The sequence below is a fragment of the Chamaea fasciata genome, unplaced genomic scaffold (genome assembly GCF_029207755.1).
Source record: "Chamaea fasciata isolate MVZ Bird 193981 ecotype frontalis unplaced genomic scaffold, bChaFas1.0.hap1 SCAF_11, whole genome shotgun sequence".
NCBI classification, from domain to species: domain Eukaryota; kingdom Metazoa; phylum Chordata; class Aves; order Passeriformes; family Sylviidae; genus Chamaea; species Chamaea fasciata.
This window is the reverse complement of record NW_027094096.1, coordinates 21537132-21563632: the sequence shown is the minus strand read 5'-3', so window position 1 is coordinate 21563632 and position 26501 is coordinate 21537132. Positions and strand designations below refer to the sequence as shown.

The following is a 26501-nucleotide window of genomic DNA, read 5'->3' as shown; positions in this document are numbered from 1 at the left end:
GGGTGTAACTGAGACAGCGTGGCCCCCGAGGGTGGTCACAGCCCCCCGGGGTCACTGTGCACACCCCAAAAACCAGGGGAGCCCTTTCCCTTGGCACTGGGAAGGTGCCGCTCCTGTGGGAGCAGCCTGGGCCAGCCCCAGCCAAGGTGGGAAATTCCCCAAATCCACAGGGAATCATGAGCCGAGGGGGCAGGGGATGCCATACTGTACCTCCAGCCCTTCTTCTTCAGGATGTTCCCCAGGATCACCTCGGCCCTGCGGGGAGAGCCCGGCGTGAGGGAGGCAGGGGATGCTCAATGCCACCACGGCCACCAGCCAGGGCAGCCCTTCCCTGGTGACAGTGACCCCCAGCTGGGACAGATCCCACCCATCAGAGCCCCTTGTCCCCCCACTGCCCCTCCTGCCCGACCGTGAGCTGTTCCCTCAGCAGGACACGATGTCCCAGCCAGGCTTTTACACTGCAAATCATCCCCATCACATTTGTCACGGGTGATCTTTCCCCCCACCCCAATGAAAATCCTCACGGATGATGATGGGGGTTTCCCCCACCCCACTGGAAATCACCCCCCTCACATTTATCATGAATGATATCGGTGGGTTTCTCCCATTCCACTGGAAATCATCCCCATCACATCTCTCAGGGATTTTCTTTCCCCCACCCCAGTGGAAATCATCCCCATCACATTTCTCACGGATGATCTTTCCCCCACCCCACTGGAAATCATCCCCATCACATTTCTCACGGATGATCTTTCCCCCACCCCAGTGGAAATCACTCCCATCACATCTCTCAGGGATGATCTCTCCCCCACCCCACGCTGGTTCCCACTGGGAGCCGTGCCTGGAGCTGCCCCAGCCCCCGGCCTTCCATCACCATCCACATCCACCCTGACTTCCCATTTGTCCAGGATGTTTTTCTCCCTGTGCCAGCAGCAAGAGAGGCACAAGTGATGCTCCCGAGCCCTTTGCTGGGTACCAGATTTGGGTTAATTTATTCGATAAATGCTCCAAATACAAAAGTTTTCCTGCCCCACTCAGGGGTAAAGCGGCTTTCCAAGCACGCCCAGAGCCCGGAGTTGGAGCAGGGATTCCCGGGAAGCCCAGATCGGTGACAGGGGGTTGGGAACCTGCCCTCGCAGCCCTGCCCCGAGGACACACGGACACTCACTTGCCGGCCGCGTACACCTCGGCCGTGTCGAACAGGTTCACTCCGCTCTCATAAGCGATGGTCATCAGCTGCTCGGCCACCTGGGGAGGCGCGGACAGACAGCTAGGGGGGGGGGAAACACAGCCCCGGCCAGCTGGGAAAATCCCACACCGGGAAAAAACCCCACCCCAAGAAAATCCCACACCGAAAAAATCCCGACCCGGGAAAATCCCACCCCCGACAGCGCACCCAGGGAGGGAGAGGCACCAAAAGATGAATTGACATCAGCTCCCCTCGCAGTCAGCCCGGCAGGAATTAATCTGCTCTCACAGGAGCTGTCTGTCAGGAGGGCAGCCAAGAATTTCATAGGGTTACAGGAGATCCTCTGCGAATCTGCGGAGTTGAACACGGAACGGGGGCAGCTGAATATTCTCCTGGCTGCTGCCAGCTTGTCCTGGCGCTCCCCAGAGATGCCCTGCGCTGTGGAAATGCCTCAAGGTCATTTTGAGGGAGCCCCGGGGCTCCTGCTGCTCCCCGGGGATGCTGAAAGCTCTGGCTCAGCACCCCGGGGCAGGGCAGCCCTCCAGGCCAGGGCTGCGCTCCTGTCCGGCTTTTCCAGGCGGGACCGCTTTGCATGGAATTACTGTCAGCAAAGAGGGCAGGAGAGCCAGAGCGATCATCACAACAAGCCTGGGCTGAGCAGCAGAACATCCCACAGTGCCCTGAGACAGGACCAAAGCTGGGGATCCACGGGATCAAAGCTGGGCAGATCCACTGGATCACAGCTGGGGATCCACGGGTTCACAGCTGAGAGATCCACAGGATCAAAGCTGGGGGGATCCAGGGGATCAAAGCTGGGGAGATCCGTGGGACCACAGCTGGGGATCCAGGGGACCAAAGCTGGGGGGATCCACCAGGAGAAGCAGCGATAGCCCAAAAGATGAAGCGAATTTCAAGGAAAAGCCCTTTGAATTCGGGCTGCTGGGCTCTTTCCCTCGCGCCAGGGCTGTTCTGGGGGCAGCTGCTCTTCCCGGGGCGCTCACAGCTGTGGGTACCTGGGCTGCAGAGGAGCCCACGTGCAGCCCAGTGCTCCGGGGATCATTCCTCGGCATCAGGAGCCATCTGCTCCAGGGAACAGCACCGAGGAAACCCGAGCTCGTTTTCATTTGTTTCAGCTAATTATGTCAAAAATAAATCACCTTTTGCAAGCCCAGCCCCCTGCCCGGATTTATGACTGTTGCCCATTATGTCCACACACAAAAATAGTTCCCAATTTGTGCTGCAGCAGCAGCAGTGCCACTGCCCCTGGGAAGGAGGGGACAGTGCTGTGGACAGGAGGTGGCCCCGAGGGGTGGAGGGGGCTTAGGAGAGTCCATCTCTGGAAATGTCAGCTTCATTAGGGGCTTGTGGCAGTGACTTGCTGCTGTCTCTCCGTGCAGGGAGGTTCCAGGGGCCAAAATTTCGTTTAAAAATATCCCAGAGCGGCGTTTGTTCCATGCTTTGGACTTCCAGAGCAGCACTCACCTCGTCTGAGATCTGACCTCCAAAAGTGACCCAGGTCCCTGGAGAAAACAAAATAATTGTTACAAGAGGGTTTCAGACATCAAAAATGAGACTTCACCAGAATTCTCTTTGGGAGGAAATGGGTTTAAGGTGGGGTGAAGGAGGTGGTGCAGCCCCAGGAGAGCTCCTGCAGCCAGGCAAGACAGGACACCTCCGTCCAGGGTGGGACTGGGACAGGCAGCTGCTCAGGGCAGCACCCAGGGGATGCCAAAACACAGAGCCAAATTCATATCATGGAATGGGTTGGGTTGGGAGAGATCTCAAAGCTCATCCAGTGCCAGCCCTGCCACGGCAGGGACACCTCCCACTGTCCCAGGCTGCTCCAAGCCCTGTCCAGCCTGGCCTTGGCACTGCCAGGCCCTGAAATCTGAAGCTCTTTCCAAACCAGAAATCATTTTCCAAAGCTTCAATTTAACAAATTGGAAAAAAAATTCGTGATGCTGTCACAGCACATCGTTTGGGGAAGCGAAGTCTCCTTAAAGATGAACTCCAGCATTTAGCATCCTGAAAGTCAAAATTAGAATAATAATAATAAAAAAAAGACATAAAAAAGAGAAATATTTCTTCTGACAGGAAAGATTTCCAACCCAAAGTGACTTTTCCCCAGGGAAGTTCTCCATGAAGCCAAGGTCCAGAGGCAGCAGAGCCCAGGGGCAGAGCTTTCTCTAGGCTGCCTCCTAAAGCTGCTGCAGTTCAGGCTCAGTTGCTGACTCTGGTCTATTATTAGGAAAACTTGAGGCATTTTCTCCTTATGATCATTGCTTTAAAAAAATAATTTAAAAATTAAAATATCCTGTGGTGGAAACAGTGCGCGGATTTAACTGGATCATAAAATAGTTTGGGTTGGAAGGGGCCTTTAAAGGTCAGCTGGCCCAACCCCAAGGATTTCCTACAGGAACATTATTTCCTAAATATAGGTTTTGTACATATATATTTATTCTAGGAATACGTATTTATTTTAGGAATTCCGTCTCGCAGTGGGAAAGAGGCAGCAGGGAGCTGGAGGAGCAGCAGGTCACGGGTGAGACCCTGCTCGGCCTCTGAGCCGCACAGAAATTCAGATGTCGCTCCCTGAATGGATGGGGCAGAGCTCACAGAACAGAAAATTCCGATTGATGGAGGGCAGAGGGGTTCAGGCTCCAAGCTGGAAAATCCCGTGGGGTTTCCCCAGCCCTGGCAGTGCCCAAAGCCAGGCTGGACAGGGTTTGGAGCAGCCTGGGACACTGGGACAGCCCCTGCCAAGCCAGTCTGTGAAGCAGGAATTGAACAGGACACAAAGTGCAGTGCCAGGGCTCAGCTCTGATGCTGCAGAGGGGCAGAAATCCCACTTCCCTGCCTGCCTGCAACTCGAAAAGATGCAATAGATGCTCCCAGACCCTCATTAAAGAGGGATTGTGTCCCTGGGTGCCGGGACACGAACCCTGAGCTTTGATCAGCGCTGCTCAGAACACCACCACACTCATCATCTCTGGCAGCAGGATCTTGCTCTCTTTCCCTCAAAAAAAAAGAAAAAAAAAAAAAAAAGGCCAAGCTGAATTTTTTTAATACGTCAGGTTTGCCTGAGTGCAAATAAAGCTATTTAAAGATGCACGAAGTGTGAGTTCAAACTGCAACTCCTGACTTCCCGCAGAACAACCCGAGCTGGAAAAGCCACGTTCGCCACGGATCAGAGACGAAATGGAAATTAAATAAATGAGCAAAGAGCACACGTTCTCTGACTAATTTTATCTTTCCTTCAGCTCTGTAAGGACAATAATAACAGGGCAGGAGTACCCCCTGCTCGACACCTTGCTGGCTACAGACCTCAGGAGAGGTATTTTCTCTGATTACTGGAGTTTAAATGCTCTGGTCCTGCACAACAAAGATAAAACTGAAACCTGTTTTCATTTTATCTTTAGGCTTCTTCATGCAGATTAAAAAAAAAATATATATATATATATATAACCAAACGAAGCCTGATTTCCATGTTAAAGCTTCGGAGGTGTTATTTTTACAGGAATACATTAAAATGTGTTTGTACCAAAAAAAAAAAAAAATGGGTTGAGACTGTTTATCTCAAAGTGTTTTGTTTTTTTTTTTTCCTTTTTGGCATAAGCAGCACACAGGTGCACAGGTGAGAAGGAAAGGGGATTATTCATCCTCCCCACGGGGGTGCACATCCTCTCAAAATTCCCCTCCTGACACCAAAAGCCACGTCCCACGGAGCGACAATGTGCTCAGGGGCTTGGGGCACAGGCAGAGCAGCCCCCGAGCTCACAGTGGCTCAAACGAGGACAAAAAGCACCTTAAAGCTCTTGAAATGCAAGGGATCAAATAGCTGTGGCGCTGAGGTCAACCTGTGGCCACCCTGCGCTCCCAGCTGGGGGACACCAGGGCTTGGGGACAGGAGCACCTGGGTGGGAATTCCAAGGGTTTTTTGTTTTGTTTTTTTTATTTGGTTTTCTGGGGGTTGGGGGGGGGGGGGGGGTTGTCGGTGTTTTGGGGTTTGGTTTGTTTTGTTTTGTTTTCCCATGATCATCACAAAAACCCAGGCAAGGAAGCGAGTTTTGGCTGAGCAAGGTGAGCTCTAAAGCATCAGGTGTGGCAGGGAAGGGAGGGGCTCTGCTACAGGAGTCAGGAGCAGGGAAGGTGTCCCCCCCCCAGCCAAGGCAGAGGCACAGGCTGCTCCCTTCCCTTTGGAAATCAAAAAAAAAAAAAAAAGAAAAGAAAAAGGAAAAAAAAAAAAAAAAAGCACAAGGCACATTTGGCATTTCAAACAACAGCCAAGGATGATTCACAACCTCAGCCAACACACTCATTTGGCAAGAAAAATATTCTGGAGAAAAGACAGAGATTTTTTTGAAACATTGCTCCTTTTCCCCTCTCCAAGTCACTGCCTCTCCCTCTCACCCATCCCAGCTCACGGTTTAGAAAGGCATCCCCTGCCCCAGGGCACAGAGGATTCCCACTGCTGCCCCTTGCCCGTCACCTTCCTCCCCCTTTGCCATGAGAACCAGTTTTCCAGCCGGATTCCCTCTCCTTCCAGGGGAATTTCTGCACCAAGCCCAGCTGTGGCTCTGCCTCCCTCGCACTCCTCACGGGGTGTGATGCCAAAGTGTCACCTGTGCAGGGGCAGGGGGCTCCTGCCTGTCCCCCAGCCTGTCCCCCGACCCCTCTGAGCTCACTAAACACCGAATTTTGCAGCCTTTATACCACGGGATTGGGATGGCTGCTTTTGTCCTGCTCATTTCCTCACAGTCAGGGCTCGTTGGAGGGCGCCTCAACATTCCCTCAAAACCAACAGGAATGCACAGGCAGGGCCCACCCTGAACTAAACACGTGGGGAAAAAAAAAAAGAACAACAACAAAAAAAACACCCACAAACTCGCGTTTCCCTGGAATCACAGCACAAATTTCGGATCCAGCAGCGAGGAAGGAGCCCCAGAGCAGCCCAGGGTCAGGCTGTGCAGATCCCCAGCTGAAGGCTCAGCTAGAGGGAACTCCCCAAAGCGGGAGGTGAAAGCTCCAGGACTGAGCACTGCGATGCTCCCAGCGATGTCCCAGCCCCCGGGGAGCTCCAGGAGCCCAGCGGCGACGCTCAGCCACTGCTCTGAGGGGCTCAGGGCCCTCCCCAAACGTCCCTGCCTGGGAAACTCTGCCAGCACACGCAGGACCCAGCAGAAGAGCTCGTCCCCACGTGAGGCAGGAGGAGCAGGATGTCACCAAAGGGTCCCCGCTGCCCATTCTCCCGCACCTTTTCCATCCTGCAGGATGTAGCACACTCCCACCTGGCTGAGATTTTGCAAGGCTTTTGAGGAAGACTGCTGAGCCTTCAGAAACTTCAGCGAGCCCTAAATTAGATTTTTTTTTTCATGCTGCAGAGAACACAGGGAGCACACATTTATCTTTGGGGCAGCTGCAAGAGAGAAGCCATTTAGGGAAGTCAGAGAAGGCAGCCCTGGGAGAAGACACCTGATGGATCTGCAGGGGGCCAGGCTGGACAAGGGGGATGGTTTTAAACTGAAAAAGAGGAGATTTAGATCAGATCTGGGGGAGAAATCCTTCCCTGAGCAGCTGTGGCTGCCCCTGGATCCCTGGAAGTGCCCAAAGCCAGGCTGGGACAGTGGAAGATGTCCCTGCCCATGGCAGGGAGAGAACAGGATGAGCTTTAAGGTCCTTCCAACCCCAAAATGATCACCCAAAAAATAAAAGGGACATCGCAGGGAATTCCTGGATTCTGGGTCCCCAGGTGCCCTGTCCCTGCACACAGGGCAGGGGCTGCAGGGCTCCCTGTGCTGGAGCAGGAGGAGGTGCCCCGCAGCCTCCCCAGCCCCCTGCACAGCTGCACTCACAAAGGCTCAGTAAATTTAGATGCTGCTGCAGTTCCACCCGCTTGAAATCAAAGAAAAGCTCCGCAAAACTGTTTTTTTGGGTTGGGTTTTTTTGGTTTTTTTGTTTTGGTTTTTTTTTTCTTTTCCTGCTGCCGCTTCCTTCCCGTGGCTTTTCTCCTCCAGCACAACAGCAGCACTTGGGAAAGCTGTGAGGCTGATAAATAAAACCCCTGCACAGACCAGACGAGCCCTCTCTCCAAGGCTTGGGGCTATTTTAACCACAAGAGCTCTTGGCAGAACGAGCCTTGTTTCTCCGACTCGTGCTACGGGGTGACTTTCACAATTCCCTCCAGTTTCAAACCAGATCCCCAAAGCGCGTTGGAAAAAGGGGCTGAGAGCTGCCCCGTGAGCAGGGATGGGGCTGGAAGGACCAGGCAGAGCCCGGGGCAGCAGCTCTTCCTCCTCCTCTTCCTCCATGCCAGCACTCAGGGCACCTGGGCAGGTCACCCCCTCCGGCTTATCCCAAACCCTCTCTGCTCCCACAGCTCCTGCTCTAACCAGCTCCTGTTTCCCAGCAAACAGCCCCAAAGCCTCATTTTCCTGTCTGAACAGCCTGAGCAGAGTAATCACAGGATCCTGGAATGATTTTGGGCTGCAGGGACCTTAAAGCTCATCCCATCCCACCCCTCTGTGGGCAGGGATGCTTCCCAGTAGATCAGGCTTCTCCGACCTAATAATAACGGAATTATTAAACACTATTATTATTAGTATTGGACTTCTCAAAGGAAATTCCGGTAACCAGCAGCCCCAGGATGGAAATTTCCTGCTGACCAAAGCCAAGCACCCCGCAGGCTGGGAGTCTGCAGGCAGCAGTTGTTTCCCTGAACTCCTTCGCAGGTTTGTGGTTTGCTCCAGACTCCTCGGATCTGTGGGTACATCAACTGATTTAAATACTCTGAGTAAGTGCGGCGTGAACGCTGCCATCTCAGATTCATAATTAGCTTAGATTCATAATTAAGCTACTGTTGTGCTTACGGCAAATCCTATTGAGTCACTTTGTAAATGTTAAATTAGTCAACTGATTAGGCGCTGCTATTGTTGTGTTGATTGAGCATTGCTAAAGCCTTCAGACCCAAAGCGCTGCTCCGGTCTGAGCCTGAGCTTGGCGCTGGGGCTGCTCTGAACCCCAGGATTTGAGGGGAGGGTCTCCTTCCCCCTCTGCACCCCTTGCTGTGTCCCACCTAAACCACTGCAGGCCGATTTTAACCCGATTTTCTTTCATGTGCTCCGTCAACGTAGCGAGGAAATAAAATGCGCCATCAAACTCCGTGATTTTATAAATTTATAGCCAACCTGGGTTGACTATAAATTTATATTTATATATAAAAACACATTTATATTTATAATTATATTTTTCTATAACTATAATTTTATATAGATACAAATATTTATAATTATCATTATATTTTATGTATTTATTATATTGTGTATTCGCATAATTTCTATAAATCTAACATTTATATTTATAAATATATTTGTTTTAATACATTTATATAATTATATTTGTAAATAATTACATTAACTATATATTCAATATAAAAATATTATATTTATATTTTATAAAAACATATTTGTTTATGGGGCGGATCCCTGCAGGCTGCTCCTCCGGGGGAGGATTTGACCCCACCGCTCCCCTGCAGGGCTGAGCTGTGCCGAGGGAAGAGGCCGGAGATACTCACCCAACCCCAGGCACGACACTCTCAGCCCGGACTTCCCAAGGTTCCTGCAAGGAAAGGAAAACAATAATTAGAAAATACAGTTCAGCCCTCGAGGGACCCACAACTTAACCCCAAGCAGCAGCTGGAGAAGATAAACCACTGCTTTTGTCCAAATCCTGTGTTTTCCTCCAAGAAAGGGGCAGATCTCCCACAGTGGGACCTGGGCAGCCAGGCTGGATGTGCTGCCATGCTCCTCTCTGAGTGCTCAGGGGCTGGGAAAAAACCCCAAAACACATCCTGCATTTGTACCTCACACCCACTGAGCCGGGAATGACCCCAGATACACCCAGCTGTACCTCACAGCCAGCACCATTTGGGGTCTCACAAATATTCCCTGCACTTCCACAGCATCCCAGAGTGGTTTGGGTGGGGAGGACCTCACAGCTCATCCCGTTCCACCCTCTGCCATGGGGCAGGAGCAAGGTACAACCCCCTGCCCAGCAGTCCCTTTTGGCTGCTCCTGCTGAGTTATTTGAAGGCAAATGAAATAAAAGAGAAGAAAAAGCCCAGGCAGGGTCAGGGAAGGGGTTGGACAGAACGCCCCAGGCTGTGACCTGTGCTTTCAGCTCGTCCCGTTTTTCCACACTGGCTTTCCTGGCCATTTCAGGGTTTCATTCCTACTGCACCATTTCCCTGAGGAGCATTCCGGGGCAGCCAGAAGGACCAGCCCAATTCCAGCCAGCCCTTGGGCCAGCAATTCCCATCCTCCCAGCCCTGCAGGAGCCCTGCTGCTGCTCCCCAAATTTCCTGCTGCCGAGGGGAATTCAGGATGTTGGGAGACACAGGAACCTGACCTGGAGGGCTGTTCGAAAAGCTGCAGCTGCATCTGCAGCCCCACGAGCCCCCAGGCTCACAGCACAGCTAGGGCAGGCACTGACCTCTTTTTTTTTTTTTTTTTTTTTTTTTTTTTTTTTTTTGTGTGTGTGTGTTCTATTTTTTCTTCTTTATTCCTTTTCTCTTTTTCCTTCCTTTTTATTTTTTTTTCTCCCCCATCTTTTGAGCGCAAGCACAGCTGGGCCCTGCCCACCAAACCCATCCACGCCCAGAAGAGCACAAATGATGCCCCACCCTCCCCAGCAGGGCTGGAACCCTCGGGAGGTTCAAAGGCAAAGCCCAGAGCTGCAGGAATTCCAGAATTCCAGATCCATGGCATCTCTGCATTCCCCCTGGACTCAGCCCACCCACCCCATAATGCTCCTTGGAGTCAAGCGCTGCTGTTCACCCCCACACAGCTCCCAATTATTTTATAGGAGCTCATACAATTATTTTTATGACTTAAAAGAGTCAATTTTATTCTTTTATAGAGATTAATTTTAATCCTATTTCCCACCGACCCGTTCTTTGCTTCTCAAAGCCTTTGGGCTCATGAACTCCTCTCTCCACATAAATATAAAGTCACATCTACACACACACCCTTTATATATATTTGCACATATACATATTTTATATACACATCCTTTATGTGTAACTTTTCATGTAAATACACACAAATACCCTTTAAATCTGTCTATTCACGGACACACCCTTTTAATGTCTGCACACACAGATATTCCATGTGCAAACACAGATCCTCTCCACACACCCCTATATAAATGTATTTGTATGGACACACGGGGTGAGCGCATCCCTGGGCTGTTTCCCTGCCGTTTATAGGATTTCCCATCCCCTGGCACTGGGATCTGTTTTAGGGTCCCAGACCCCAATGATTGCCCTGTGCTTCCCCACCATGCCAGGGCTGTTCCCTCCCCGCTCCAGGCAGTTTTTGGGGTCAAACACACCAGATTTGCTCCGGGGAGCACCACCCAGCTCTGTGAGGACTCTGCTCAGCCAACAAACGCTGGGGCAGAAACGCCGTGTTTGGATTTCCAGAGCTCTGCCATTTGCTCAGCGCACACCTGACACGGATATTTGGGGTATTGATGCTGGAAATGCCAAATCCCTGCAGGGCCTGCAAAAGGAGCTGGGAGGCTGCAGGGCAGGAGGAGTCCTGAGCTCATGGGCCAGCCTGGAGAGCATCCCCACGTGTGCCCCACATGCCCAGGTGTGCCCCACATCCACCCCCAGGTGTGCCCAGGACCCGGTGCCGTGTCAGAGCTCACTGAGCCCAGCGCTGGCTCCTCCTGCAGAGCAGGAATTTGGCATTCCTGCTTCTCCTCTGCCTCCCAAAGCAGGAGAAACAAACCAACAAAAACCCCACCAAGCAAACACTCGACGTGCATCTGTGCTGACACCGATTTTGCAGCGCCCAGGTGGATGCACGTGGAGATAGATCAGACAGACAGACAGACACACACGTGCCTGAAGCTGCACAGCCGCCGAGTAAAATCAATGGGCTGTCTCTAAGTAACAGGGCAGTAAAAGCTTTTTGTGCTTCCCTGCGCTAATCCCGGGCTCCGAGACAATGAACCAGCCCCGTCCCTGCAGCTGTACCGGCGGCAGCCCCACGGATCCCCCAGGAGGGCTGAGCCGGGAGCAGGGCTCGGGAGGTGTTGGGAATAAATCCCAAAAAACCATCAGGAGCGTCTGCTCGGGCCCTGCACAGCTGAGCATCCTCCTGGAAAAATTCCTGAGGTACCAGAGAGCTCAGGGGGTTTCACCTGGAGGGTCTGGGCTAAAGGGGCTCCAGGAGAGCTGGAGAAGGACTTGGGGCAGGAGGGAACGGCTCCCCACTGCCAGAGGGAGCAGGGTGAGGGGGGTTGTTGGGAAGGAATTCCTCTCCATCAGACAGGACAAAGCAGGAGTCTCTGAGGATCGCTCTGCCTGGCCGAAGCAGCTGATCAGAAGTCAGCTCTGCTCCGTCCTTCCCTGGTTTTTCATTAGCACAGGGATCGTGCTTCTCCTGCCCAGAGTCCCCTGAGCTCTGCAGGTGTGGAGCGAAGGTTCTGCTCCCCCAGATCACTGCCCAGCCCACAGCACGCACAGGGCACCCAGATTTATCTGCTGGGGGCTCTGGGTGAGTTTTGGGGGTGCAGAAACTGATTTTTGGGTTGTTTTGGGGGTATATTTAGGGATTTTTGAGGCAAGTTTGGGGGTTTTTTTTGGGCACATCTATAGGGATGTGCCCCATCCCTGCAGCCACCCTGGTCCCATCACACAGCTCCAGCCTCCCAGTCTGGCACTGCCCCCTTTTCCTGGCCTTTTTCCCCAAACTTGCACCACAAGCAAGGCCTGAAGGTGTTCAGCACTTCAGCTCTGGCTGTTTTAAAGCCAGAGTCCAAAGCCAAAGAACATCACGCTGGTGTGGTGCCCAGAGCCGGGCTGCAGCTGAGCCAAGCCTGGGAGGGGAAAGGGGCACGAGGGAGAGGGTTTGGGGCAGAGCACGGGGCAGCCCCTCTCAGTGCCCACAGGGGAGCTGTACAAACCTCCCCGAGGTCACCCAGGCCACCAACACCTCCAGCTCCAGCCACCTCAGCACACGGAACCACAGGGCACTGGGTTGTTTTGTGGAGAGAAGGGACACCCCAAGTCCTTCTGCTCTGAAGATCCATTTTGCGCCCAACTTCAAATCTCCCCAGTCTCCCTCTCCGGGGAGCAGCCTTGGCACAGGTGAGCGCAGTGTCTGTCCTGGTGCCTGGCACTGAGCAGGGCACAGCCACAGACCAGGGGGATTCAGCCCGGCTCTGCAGGTGGGTTTAACCGGGTCCTGCTGGGCTGGCACCACCCAAGGGTGACATTTCCCCGCACAGCAGGAGCCCGGGACAGATTGCTAACGCAGAGCCAGCTCTGACTCACCGCAAACACAGCCTGGAGCCGCGAAAAACATCCCGGGCCAGCGCGGCAGCGGCGGGCAGGGCTGGCAGCGCCCGTGATGAGGCTTTTCCCGAGGGATCCCGGCGGGGCAGGAGCATCATCCCCGGGAGATGCTGCCAAACGCAGCCGGTGCAGCGGCAGGGAAAAGGAGCTGCCGGCAGGGGATGGATGGCACAGCCACAGGGATGCTGCTCCCTCCTCATCCTCCCCCATCACCCGCAGGCTCGGAGCCTCCGTGCCCGGGGATTTGTCAGGTTTTTTTTCTGGGATGACCTCAGGTTTTTGCCTGTCCCAGCTGAAGGGGCCGTTCCAGCTGCACAGAGGCCTGGAAAACTTCGCTCAGCTGCTGCCAGCCCTTCCCAGCCCACAGCAGAGGGGAAAGCCCCGAGCTGGGCAGCAGGAATCACATCCCTGGGGGCTCAAAGGCTCATTCACCTTGTTTCTGTCACTCATTCCCGTTTTTCTCCTTTCCAGCAGACACACAGCTCCTCAGATGCAGCTCAGCCCGGATGAGGACACACCTGGCTGCCCACACCCCAAACCCACCCCAGCACCGAGTCCTTTGCACAGGGCAGAAACGCTGCTCGGAAGAGAGCAATCATTAACTCTGCTTCTGCTGCAGAGCTGAATAAACCCGAGTTAATTATTTTCTTAAATGTAACGGGCTCAGGGGGTGACACCGGTCAGTGCCGGACAGGGAGGCACCAGATCCAGAGTTGCAAAAAAAGCCTCCAGCTCCTCAAATCTGGGTGAAAACCCATCATCCGAGGGAAAAAAACATCATTTTCCTCGTCAGTCACTTAGCTGCCAGCAGATGATGGGCAAAACCAAGGAAAATCCTCCAGAGATGCATCCAGGTGGGGAGTGCTGAGTGAGGAGAGCTCGTTCTGTGGCCAAAGAAAGCGCCAGGGTCCAACATGCACACAAAAGGTCAAGGGGACGGTTTCTGTCTTGTAGAGCCCCGTGGTTCAACATCAGAAAGCCCAGAAGTGGCACAGAGGGGGAGGGAGGACTGACACATCCTGCAGCAGCACAGAGGTGGCTGCGATAAAACATGACAGCGAAAAGGACCAGGGGAAATATCACAGGTTTTCAAAGCTCTGTTAACTAAAGTTAACGTTACGTTATGCACACAATCCAATCTTCACCCACACTGCAAGGAAAAATCCCCAGGGGTTGGGTTTCAGCCTCCCTTGCTCCCGGGAAGTGGAGGCTGCACAGAATGTGCCTGGAACCGGCAGAGCCCAGCCTAAACCTCCCCCAGCCCAGGGCAGCAGCGGGACGGTGGAACACATGGAAAATTCCCAGCCCTCCTTTTGCCTCTCCCCTCACCCCAGGCCTCCTCCATGGCTTTTTTTAATGGGAATTCGGAGTTGAATCATTCCCCGGGGAGGGTGAGTGCTGAGTGTGCAGCCGGAGCTGAAGGAGAACTAAAGGAATCTGTAATTTAGATATGTACATAGAGATGGGGGATGAGCCCAGGGCTCCCAGGGGGGCGGGCACAGGGATCCTGGGGAGCCAGGAGAGCACAACTGGGGAGTGAGGGGCTGGGGGGAGGATGAGGCTCAGCTCTGGCGCACCAAGAGAGGATTCAGGAGGAAAAACCCGACGTGGTGACATTTGTGTGACCACCCCTGCTGAGGCCACAGGGACAGCAGAGCCCTGCAGGGGACACCGGGGTCAGAGCCAGGAGGGACATGAGGCTACGGACTAAGAAAGGCCTGAAAACCAGAAATATTTTCCTATAAAACACTAATTCCAGCACTTGCTGAATTAAAACTTCACGTCTTTTGTGATCGACCGCATTTAGGAATTGATGGTGGATGTGTTTGAGAAATCTTTGCATTTCAATGGATTTTCTGGTCTGAAAGACAGAACAGGACAGGAAGCAGGGTTAAACCTCCCTGCAGAGCACGCCGTGGCAGGAACGGGGCTGTTTCCTGCGGCACAGGGCGGAAAACAATTGTAATTGTGGTGTTGTAATGAATGCCCGAGCAGGGGATGGCTGAGAGCCCTTCGGGGCAGTGAGGGCTCAGTGACATTGGGCTGGGGGACCTGGGGACAGCCCGGGCTGAGCTCCCCAGAGGGGCAGGGATTGTCCTTGTCCCTGCAGAGCCACCTCCATCCCCCCCAAACACAGCCCCAGGGCAAACAAACCCCTCTGCCTGCAGCCAGGGCCGTTCCCCTCCTCAGGAAAATCCTCACCGTTAATCCCACTCACCGCGCACCAGCCACGCTCCCCCAGAGCTGCGGGAGCACCACAAACCCCACACGGGGACACAACCAGCACCCACCCCCTTCCCCGGCAGAGATTTATGGCCTGAGACACTCGTGCTGCTTAACTACCTCGTAACCTACAACCGGTTCCCGTGTCCTTCAGGGACGGAGCGATTAGAGCACAACACGTTTCCTTGATCCAGGTGGGGATTTGCTGCCCATCCCTGGAGCAGGGAGAGTTTGGGTTTGGCCACTTCAATCCACACCCCCCAAATCACCCTAAATCCTCCCTTCCCTTCCAGTACTCCCAGCTGGAAGGGATCAGGATAATCCTATCTATATATTGATATATATATCTCAATATATAGATATAGATATATTTGTGCATATCTATATATTGATATATCTACATATCTATATAGATATACCTATATATCTATGTAAATATATAGACATACAGATATATACCTATATATAGATAAATACGTAGATAGATATATAGATATGTATATATGTAGATATCTATATCTATCCAGCCATCTAGCTTTCTATTGATTTATTTTTCCACCCATCCACCCTCCTATCTATCTTCGAATCCATCTCTCCATCTCCATGCATTTATTCACCCATCCATCCATCAGAAACGAGGCAGAGAAGGAGAGAGTGGTTCCCCCCCCCTCTATGCAAAACCAGAAGTTTTAAATAAAATCTCTGCAATAACACATACAATGACTAAAACATTCTTCGAGTCCACACCCACAGAAGAATCAGCAGGCTTGGGAGAGAGCTCCACAGAATTCAGATAAAGCTGCTTTTTTGGCTTCTTCCAAGCCTGCCTTTCGTTGCCCTGTGTCTGCGCTTGTGCCCACAGCAGGCAAACTCTACCAAAATAAAACCTGAGGGGATGGTCCCAGCGCAGCAACCCGGGGGCAGGTGACCCCCGGGGGACCCCGCACACACCCCCTCGGAGGTGGGGGGGATGCACCCAAACTGGGGAAATCGTGGCACAGTTTTCCTGACATGAATTCAGAGAGTTTGTCTTATTGCTACAAAAATACGGGGGGGGAAAAAAAAAAAAAGGAAAGTAAAAAAGTCACTGCTCCTGACGCTGGTGGTGGGAAAACAACGTTGCTTAGAAACATCCCCATCAGGGCTCCAGAACCGCTCCTTTCTGTGCTGAAAATGAATAAAATATGTAATTTATTCCCTTAAAAAAAAAAATGAGGCTGTTTCAAGAGACACCAAAATCCTGATGAAAGCAGAGACCCTCTCCCACTGCAGCTCCTCTGATGTCCCCCACCTGTCACCTGTGGAGTGGGGACAGTGACACCTGGCTTGGCCTTGCCCCTAGCCCCATCCCTGGCTCCTGCAGGGGTAAATAACTGAATCCAAGAATCCCAGGATGGTTTAGGGTGGGAGGGACATTAAATCCCACCCAGTGCAACCCCCCGCGCCGTGCAGGACAGGGACACCTCCCACTGTCCCAGGCTGCTCCCGGTCCCAATGTCCAACCCGGCCTTGGGCACTGCCAGCTTCTCTGGGCAGCCTCTGCCAGGACTTGACCATCCTCTGAGTGAGGAATTTCTTCCCCACATCTCATCTAAATCTCTCCTCTGCTGGTTTAAATCTGTTTAAACCCCGTGTCCCATCACTAGCTGCCGGTGGTAGGAAGTTGCTCTCCCTTGTTTTTAGGAGCGCCCTGAAGCTGCTCAGCCCGTGCCGACACCTCGGGTACATCCATTTGTCCCCATCCCTCGGGCTGGGGCTGGCGGGGAGCCGAGGTGGAGCACCCCACGGAGGTGCTAATTGTCGCCTTTAATTAACTCGGGGGTTTCCTGCTCTCGGGGCCGGCTTTGGGCTCGCTGGGCTCCCAAATCCCCTCGGATCTCCGGCCCTCAGGAGCAGTCCCCGGGCCAGCTGCGGCGGCAGGAGGTTGTCTCGGGTGGGAGGAGAGGCAAACAACGCTTTCTGTCTCTCGTTCCGGGAACAAAACACTCGACAGCAGGCGCAGCGCTTCGCACCAAATGACCGCCCGTGCCCGCGCTAATTGCAGCGATGCGGAGCCGCAGCTCGCGGCTGGTGTGAGCGTTCCCAGCCCCTGGGCACCGCACGGAGGGCTCGGAGCCCCGGGACACCCCCGGCACCCTGGGCAGGGACAAGTGACAGCCTTCCCAGTGCTCTGGGGATGCCGCTGGGGAGAAACGGTCCGGCGAGGATGGGGTTAAAGCGTCAATAATGCGAAATAAAAAGGGCGGCGTTGAGCAAACCCTGCTGGGCAGCTGTCCCTGCTTGTCCCTCGGGAATATTCCCTGTTCCTGAATGGAACCTGTTTCACCCCAAAGCCACCCAAACTGCCCCGTAGCATCCACCTGGGCCTGCTGTGTCACCTGGTCCCCACAGTGTCACCTCATCCCCACAGTGCCACCTGGTCCCCACAGCAGCCCTGGCACCTTTGGGTGCTCAGACCAAGGCACCCCACCCCAGCAAAGGTTCCCCGAGTGCACAGAAGCCAGGACAGCTCCAGGCCATAAAGCTGCAGCAAAGACAAAATCACAGAATGTCCTGAGCTGGAAGGGACACCAAAGTCCCCCAGTGCAGCTGCTGGCCCTGCACGGCCACCCCAACAACCCCACCCCGGGCATCCCTGTGCGAACACTCCCGGCTTGATGAAATTTGGATATTTATGCAAAACATCAGATCTCTGGGATTTTCTACCTCTGTCCTCAGCTGATGAGAGGCACAGATAAACACGCAAAGCTGCAGCAGCTGGACCAGCGTAGGTGGCCCAGCGTGTGCGAGCTGAAAACACAGATTTCCCCCCTTGCCTGAGCACGTGCATCCCTCACTCCGCCGTGGCGTTCAATCTGACACCTGCGCTGTGTGACTGCGCTCGTGCTCGCTGCTCTGCAAACTGCTGTGTGATCTCCTACCTGTTACAGAAATAAAAGAGAATTTGATTGGGACCACGTGCTCCTGGAGCAGCGCTGCTTTCCTGCTGCCTCGGCGGAGGAGGAGATGGATCGCAGAGCCCCAGAAGGGTTTGGCTTGGAAGGGACCCTGAAGATTGTCCCATTCAGTGGGCAGGGACGCTTTCCACTGTCCCAGGCTGCTCCAAGCTCCAACCTGGCCTGGAACACTTCCAGTCTCAGGTGTCCCTCTCTGCGTTTTCCTTGCTCATGCAGGTCCTGTTCAGGATGTTCAGGATCATCTCAGGGATACAAAATAGGAATCTGCTACTCCTGCAATAAGTGCAGGGACAGACCAGGGCAGTGCCGAGGGCCTGGGGAATGTCACTGGGGGAGGCAGGAGGTGGCAGCGGGCTCCCAGCTGGGCCCAGGCGTGGATGGCACAGGGGACTAGCAGCGCCTGAAGGGCACCCAGCCCCCGTTCCCCGGCTCCCTCCTCACTCCCCAACTCCTCTCCCGTACTCGTAGGGCCACCGGCTGCGTGGGTGGTCGCCTCAGCTGCAATTCCCCGGCGTTTTCCTCGGCTGCATGCTGGCAGGAGTTGCAGATGACGCATTAAAACGTAGCTGAGGCAGAGGAGATGGGGCCGGGGCCGAGCCCCGCACGGAGCCCCGGGAGCTGCGGGGTCACCGGGGGTGGGGGGATGGCGGGGCGGGGGCAGCGCTGGCGTTCCCAGGGAACAGCTCCTGCTGGAGCTCCCCATCCCAGCGCATCCCCCCCCGAGCCCAGCGCAGCCCACGGCGCTGCCCCCGCCGCGCTTCGTCACCGTCCGACCCCGGCAGCGAGAGAAGGAAAAAAAAAAAAGAAAAAAAACCTCTTTGTCATTCTGCAGCGAGGCTTTTCAAGTGCAGGGTTGCGAATGTCTGAGGGGATTACGTTATCCGTGAAAAAAAAAAAAACAACAAAGCAGAAAACCTCGATGGGATCAAGCTAGTGGCAGGAATAAGAGGAGCAGGGAGAGCTCCATCCCACCCGGGCCAGGTGTGATGTGCAGCCCCCACGGTGGTCCCCAGCCCTGGGACACGTCCAGCCCTGTCCCTCTGAGCACACGTCCCACTCTTTGGAAATCCCAGCCGTGCCTGTGTGCAGGGCCACAGCTGCAAACCCCACAGGAAATCAGAAATGCCGTTTGCCCTCCTGCCCGTGCCACCTCACGCTCAGAGAGGCAAAATAAAACCAGGGAAAGCCCGTCAAGGGGGCTGCCTTCCCCACCCCTGCACCCAGCCTGGACAGCAGCAGTTACAGAGCTGAAGGGGAGGAATAAGCTGGAAATTAAATACAGGTGCTTTCTCCAGAGGCGGGAGAGGCTGATCCTGACACAATCCTGACACTGGGGAAGGGGAAGGAATCTGAGCAGCGCCAGGATAACTCTGGGCTCTCAGCACAGCCCGAGGCAGCTCCATCCCATCAGCATCGGGGTGGCCCAGGAAGGGGAGGCTTCCCTTTGCAGGGGCAATTCATCCCTGCAACAACATTTAGGTAAAGGCAATTCGCAGGAATTGTTATAAAAACAATAAAAACAAGCAGCCTGAGGTAGGGAAAGCACCGGGGAAAATAATGGAATTTATGTTTTAATTACCGAGCGGGACTTCTGCTTCCTGACAGAGGAAATAAAAAATTTTTGAAAGATTTCAAGTGTTGCTGAACAAGGGCCTGGAGTGAGAGGACAGGAGGGAACGGCTTCCCACTGCCAGAGAGTGGGGATGGACGGGATACTGGGGAAAAATCCCCACGTTGGACAGGGCTTGGAGCAACCTGGGAGGGTGGGAGGTGTCCCTGCCCACGGCAGGGGGTGGAAGGGGTCCCTTCCAACCCATCCCAACCCTCCGTGGGCTGGTTGGATGGCTCTGAAGCAGCTGCAGCCGTTTCCCAGCCAGCACAGCTGAAGCTGTTCCTCTCTGTCGGGCTTTTATGGCCAATTCGATGCCAAAAGGAAAATATAGGTACGCCGTAAAATTTTTATGACTTCAGCCTCAAAATATCTCAGCATGTTTACATAGAGGGCACGTTCTCCTGGTGGCTCTCAGGAGCTCTCAGACGGGATCCAGGAGCCCCAGGCTGGCTCTCCTGCCCTGTGCACAGACACCACCCCCCCTATGGCATCCAAGTCTCTCCACAGGTTGCATCCAGCTGGATTTAAGCTGCTGTGGGCCCTGCATAGACTCTCACACCAACCCTGAATTTTGTAGCCAAAACCAAGGATAAACCTGCTCCAGCTCCCCTCTTGAGGAGCTCCCAGGCTCCAGCACTTCAAATCCAGGAGCTTCAGGACCTTATTTTCCATCGTTTTCCTGCTTCTCAAACCCCGTGTCCCACTGATTATTTCTGTTCTGGACGGAGCTTTGTCAGTAAATATCTCCCAGGGAGCCTGCAGGGCCCTGGGGGAGCACCTGGCCAGCCCAGGGAGGGACCAGGACACCGGGCCCTGCTCCCCACTCCCTCCTGCCTGAGGGGGGCTTTTGGTGCTACAAAAATAGTTGGAGAAACAATTCAAATACATTTGGATGCCTGGAGGAGCAAGTCCCACCCAGGGGCATTTTCCTTCCCTCAAAGACAATCAATTCCCTTAACAAACACGTTCTGCAGAAGGCGTTTCGTAGCGTTCGGCTGAAATAAAAATAAGCACGCTCCAAATTCCGATTGGGTTTTGCCGAAGCAGCCAGGCTAAAATAATACATTTTAAATGTCTTAAACTGTGCGCTTCCCAAGTAATTAAATTACAGCGCTCCTGCACGACGGCTCCTCTTCCATCCGTTTAAGCATTAGATTAAAGTTGTCAGGCAGCCTTTAGATGGAAAATACCAGGCTGCAGGGAAGGGCTGGGAGGAGGGTGGAGCGGGCTGAGTTCGAGCAGCCCTGGGGCAGGGACCGGCTCCAGCCACCAGCAGCAGCCACACACTGCCACTGCCCAGAGGGGGGACAGGGCCTGGGGGCACAGCGGGGCAGTGCTGTGACAGCCACTCCTGGGGGATGGGGACAGCTGGGGGGGATGGGGACACAGCTGGGGGTAAGGGGACACAGAGCTGTAGGGGATGGGGACACAGAGCTGGGGGTGATGGGGACAGAGAGCTGTGGGGGATGGGGAGAGCCACCCATGGGTGACAGGGAGAGTCATCCATGCATGACAGGGACACCCACCCACAGGTGACAGGGACATCCAACCGTGTGTGACAGTGCCACCCACCCACGGCTGCCAGGGACACCCACGGCTGCCAGGGACACCCACCCACGGGTGACAGGGACACCCAGCCAGGCTGCTCCGTGCCCTTGCCCCGCCCGTGCCCCTCGGCCGTGGGCGGCTCCGCGGCTCAGCCCCCGCAGCTCCACCTGCATTATTTAAAACCTCCCTTAAAATACCATCCTTGTGCTTCCACGGAGGCAGAGCCATGCGAGCTGTGCTCTGGGAGCACCCAGGCTTGTCCTTGAACCCAGGGCTGCCCCCAGTGCCACCCACAGCGCGGGCAGGGCTGTCCCCAGGCTGTCCTCAAGGCCACACAGGGGCTGGGCACCCCTCTGGCCACAGGGGACAGGGTGGGCAGAGCTGTCCCTGGGGCAAAGGCACACACTGCAGAGCCAGGAACAGGCAGGAAGAGCCGGGCAGGTGCCCCAAAGCAAAGCCAACTTTGCTCTATTAAATTAATAGAATGTAAATTTAATATTTGCTCTGTCTGACACCCGCAAGAGTAGACCCATCTCCGCTGCCCACACCAGCCCAGGCACCTGTAAAGCCTCCATTTCTCATGGAATACTGGAATGGTTGAAGTTGGAAAGAGCCGGAGGTGACAGAGGCAGCCCCAAGGCAGCACTGAAGGGGGCAGCCAGGGAGGAGGGGAGTCCCTGCCAAGTTCTGTGCACTGCCCTGGTTTGGGGTGTCCAAACCTAACACTGCAGTGTGGTGAGAGGGGAGAAATCCAGAGCCCACCAAAGCCCGGCCTCACCTCGGAGCTGCAAACTCTCAGGGAGCCGCTGGGAACGTGAAAGCAGCACAAATCAGATTTTTTTTAAACTCAACTGGTTCCTTTTCCTTCCCCTTTGAGTTATTCCTGCCTCCTTTGTAGCCATTATAAGCTCCAGTCCTGGGGGGAAAAGCATTGTGAATTCAGCGTAAATCCCTCCTGTTCACTGGATTAAGTCTTAATTTGCAGCAGGAAAATGAAGATCAGACGATGAGCCATAAAAGTCAGCCTGATGTGGAGAGTACTGAAACAATATGGAACTTGATATCAAAATAATTGTACCATTCGCATGTGAGAGTTTAAAAGCGCTCGTAATTGCAGCGAGACTTAAATAAACCACAATTTCCTAAATATGTGAGGTAGTTATTATGGTTAATGCTTGGGGGAAAAAAAGAAACGCAGGGGAAAAAGAAGACGCAGCTGCTAAGAAATACCTGCTTCCACTTGCACCCCTTGGCAAGCACAGGACTTGACTCCAATTCCCAGAGGAATTCTGCAACCCGTGTGCGTTTCCCAGCCAGGTTTGGGGGCTGCTTTGGCCTCGGACTGGGGGGCACCGCGTGCTCTGCAGGGCCATTCCAGCGTCAGAGGCGCCCCCATGCCACAGAGGGGATTTGCATCTTAACAAAAGCATTTCTGCGCCCAGCCCCCGGCTGACCCGGCCGTGTTCAGAGCAGTGGAAGGACGGATGCTGGCGAAGTCTGATGGAGCTCACACGCCTCAGACACGCCTGGGGGCTCCGCGGGGCTCCAGCCCCTCCCAGCCCGGGATTCCTCCTCGGCCAGCTCCAGGAACGGCTGAGGGACGAACCACAGACCCCTCACAGCTTTGGAAGGGACTTTGAAACCCACCCTGTGCCCCCGCCAGCCATCCATCCCCACCTCCCACTGCCCCAGGTGCTCCCAGCCCTGTCCAGCCTGGCCTTGGGCACTGCCAGGGATCCAGGGGCAGCCACAGCTGCTCTGGACACCCTGTGCCAGGGCCTCTCCATCCTCACAGAGAACAATTCCTTCCTAAAATCTACTCTAAATCTCTCCTCTTTCCCAGGGGATGAGGAAGAAAGCAAACTTTACTTCTCAAGCTTTATCTGCCCAGATCACCTTTACGTAATTCCAATGTCAGCAGCTTTTCTTCCTCAGATTCCTCCCTGTACCTTCACCACCCCCAAACGCTCAGCTCCCCCCAGACTGAAAACAATCCTGGGGAGGGAAAATACCTCTCTCTGCCCTCCCTTCTTCCTGCTGTATTCCCTTGTATTTCAGCTCTTATCTTACCAACGTTAGTAACACTTCTCTAATGAGGGAAGATTCTCACCCCTTCGGGTGGGAAGGATGAGTTTCCCCTCGGGGGATGGTGCCCGGCCTCTCCTCACCCTGCCCAGGCTCCCCGGGGTCTGAACTCCACCGATTTGCCTTTGCAGATAACATTTTTTTGTTGTTGTTTAGGCTCGCGCCGGGAGTTAATGGTCAAAGCTGCCTCCATCAATTATGGATGAGCACAAATAGATAGTTGTGCTCTGTAAATTGGGTCCCTCGTGCCCATGCGCGGGCAGGGCTCGGCAAAAGGGCTATTTCTGAATTGCTGACGGCCCCAAATCGGCCCCGCAGCGGCGGAGCCCGGCACAGCCCAGCTCCCACCATAGCCCAGCTCCCAGCACATCCCAGCTCCCATCACAGCCCAGCTCCCATCACAGTCCAGCTCCCAGCACATCCCAGCTCCCAGCACATCCCAGCTCTGGGCACATCCCAGCTCTGGGCACATCCCAGCTCCCATCACAGCCCAGCTCCCATTACAGCCCAGCTCCCGGCACATCCCAGCTCCCATCACAGCCCAGCTCCCATCACATCCGAGGCCCCATCACATCCCAGCTCCCATCACATCCCAGCTCCCATCACATCCCAGCTCCGGGCACATCCCAGCTCCCATCACATCCCAGCTCCCATTACAGCCCAGCTCCCATCACATCCCAGCTCCCAGCACATCCCAGCTCCCAGCACATCCCAGCTCTGGGTACATCCCAGCTCCGGGCACATCCTGGGCACAGAAGATGCTCCCGGGGAATTGGGGCGCTCTGGGCCAGGCTCTGCATGGCTGCAGCTGTGATGGAAAGGGGCAGAATCAAAACATCTGGAATTCTGGAATGGCTGGGCCTGCAAGGGGCTGAATCAAAGCATCTGGGACTCTGGAACGGCTGGGGCTGCAAGGGGCCTTACAGACCCACGGCCAAGGCATGGCCAGCCCCATTGTAAAAACTTCCTGCCGTGTGATTTAAAGTGTGAGAACGGGAAGGCTGGTGCCAGTCTCACTCTGAGAAGTTGTTCCCTGCGGCAGCAGCACCACATCCCAAACAGCCTCCAGCACCGGATCAGGGCTGGATCCACTTTACCGAAAAGAATTTTAAGGAAGAGGCAGCAAATTAGGAGAGAGGAGAACGCGGGCTGTGACCTCTCCTCGGTCCAAAGCAGGTGCAGCCCCGGGCTGCCGTCCCTCCTGCCTGCTGTGCCTCATCTCGGGGAAGCAAAGCCACCTCCTTTGTTTCCAGCAGCGGTGCGGCAGATTGCAATTTTCCAAGCCAAGCGCTGCAACTACACCATTTTCAAAGAAAGGCTTGAAGTGATCCCAGATATTCCCCCCGCCCCGAGCATCTGGGCAGGCTCCCAGTGGGACTGAACTGCAGCATTAAAAAGGATAAAAGGGAGCAGCCCTGTGCCCGCTCGCCTTCCGCAGGAGGAGGCAGTGCCGGCGGTGACAGCGGAGGTGATGTCTGGGAGGTCCTGCCACGGCCGGCCGGGGAAGACGCCGAAATTAAAGCTCGTTTAGCAAAGGCAGAGCCGAGTTTTGCTCAGGTGAGCGCCGCGGGGACGCACCTGAGCCCTCGCACTTGCAGCTGTTCCCCGGCGAACGCTTTTATCCCCGTAAACTTTTGCCTTTCATGTTCCAATTGGGTGCCTGAGCTGGAGCGGGGCCAGAAACATGTCACTCGGTGAAAAGCCCCCGAGCTGGCTCCTCTCCCGCCCCCACCCCTGTCACAGGCGTAGTCGCTGTCTCTCCCTTTTACATAATCCCCGCGGATCGGGAGCGCCTGGCAGCCGGGGGAGGCTCGGGAGCATCCCGGGAGCGGAGCGGGAGCTGCGGGGCAGCCCGGCCCGGCCCGGCCCGGCCCGGCTCGGCCCTGCCCTGCACACGGGGGCGGCTCTCGGTATTTTTAGCGTGAATCGAGGGCCAGAGTGGCCGTGGTGGCATTTGGAGCGGCTCACGCTGCAGAGCTCAGCATCAAGGACACAATCCAGGCAGAAAATGAATTGGGAAGGACTTCAGCTTCAAATGCGAGGGAGCTGAGGACTCTGCGGGATTATTGTTGGGAAAAGCTTTTGGCTTTGGAATTTCCCTCGGGCTGAGGAATCGGTGCCGAGGTGAACAAGAAATTCCAGTTCCATTGGTTGGAAGGAGCCTCCCCACCCAAAGGTTATCGCGACTCAGCTGAGCCCGGGGGTTACTCAGCTCGTCCTCCAAATTCCCCCGCGCTGCTTCTCCTGGGGGAGAAATCAGCTCTGCACACGGAGAGATTCGCGAGCAGAGACAGAGATTAGTCATAAAGATAAAACCTCAGCCTTGTCGCCAACGAGCTGCTATTCCTGGTGCAACTCCCGGGTCTGGGGCAGACGGAGCGCCGGGGCTGTGAGAACTCCGGTGGGACAGCCCACCCTCACTCCAAACCTTCTCCGGGAATGAGGCAGAAAGAACTCGCAGAGGCCCAACTGTGGAGGCTGCAGGAGCAAGGAATTGCGATTCCTCGGGGGGTGGTACCCAGGGAGAGAGCGCTGGGAGCCCGGGAAATCAGGGGATAACTGCTGGCAATTAGAACACAGTGCCCCTGCAGCCAGCCAGCACGGATTGGGAACGGGTCCTGGCTCAGGGACACCCCATGGGCACGGTTTGGGAACGGGTCCTGGCTCAGGGACACCCCACGGGTACGGTTTGGGAACGGGTCCTGGCTCAGGGACACCCCACGGGTACGGTTTGGGAACGGGTCCTGGCTCAGGGTCACCCCATGGGCACGGTCTGGGAACGGGTCCTGGCTCAGGGACACCCCATGGACACGGTCTGGGAACGGGTCCTGGCTCAGGGACACCCCATGGGCATGGTTTGGGAACAGGTCCTGGCTCAGGGACACCCCATGGGCACAGTTTGGGAACAGATCCTGGCTCTGAGGGACACCCCATGAGCTTGGGAACATGTCCTGGCTCAGGGGCACCCCACGGGCACGATTTGGGAACAGGTCCTGGCTCTGAGACACCCCATGGGCACGGTTTGGGAACAGGTCCTGGCTCCGAGGCACACCACCAAAGACTCGTCTCCCACAGATAAGCTTATGGTGAAACTGAGGCACGATGCCTTGGATGGGGCTGCCAGAGGGGTCAGGGGTCACAGGAGCTGCTGGATGCCAACTGCTCCTCAAGGACAAGTTACACTGACTTTGTGTGTCCTGTCTTTGGACAAGACCTTGTGCCATGCCCCAAACCCTGCTCTGCCCACGGCCAGGGCTGGACTGCAGCACCTGGGAGCCTGGACACTGCTCCTGGACGCTGCCCCTGGACACTGCCCCTGCCAGGATCCCTCTGGACAGTGCCCCTGCCATGCCCCCCTGGACACTGCTCCTGCTATGCCACCCCCAGCTGGGAGCTGGCTCCAGGACACATTTATTAACCAGCAGTTCTGCCCTGGCCGCGGGCTCAGTGAGCATTTCTGGTGCCAACACCACACCAGGAGGGTGCAACGTCCCTGCTGGAAGTTGGTCACGGTGAAGGACAGGG

The 26501-nt window shown here is 55.0% G+C and overlaps 1 protein-coding gene across 5 annotated transcripts in view; it reads right to left on the bottom strand.

The window, feature by feature from the left end:
* The window catches only part of KCNAB1 (potassium voltage-gated channel subfamily A regulatory beta subunit 1), a 63555-nt gene that overhangs the window by 14969 nt on the left and 22085 nt on the right, over window positions 1-26501 (bottom strand). For 4 of the 5 annotated variants that reach the window (XM_066193637.1, XM_066193634.1, XM_066193636.1 and 1 more), the window contains exons 2-5: window positions 8760-8803; window positions 2672-2709; window positions 1169-1248; window positions 211-255 (exon numbers count right to left, since the gene is read on the bottom strand). In XM_066193637.1, coding sequence (XP_066049734.1) covers window positions 211-255; window positions 1169-1248; window positions 2672-2709; window positions 8760-8803 — 207 coding nt within the window. Of the gene's footprint in view, window positions 1-210; window positions 256-1168; window positions 1249-2671; window positions 2710-8759; window positions 8804-12983; window positions 13003-26501 lie in introns of those variants that run through there. The other variant, XM_066193638.1, reaches the window with a different exon arrangement.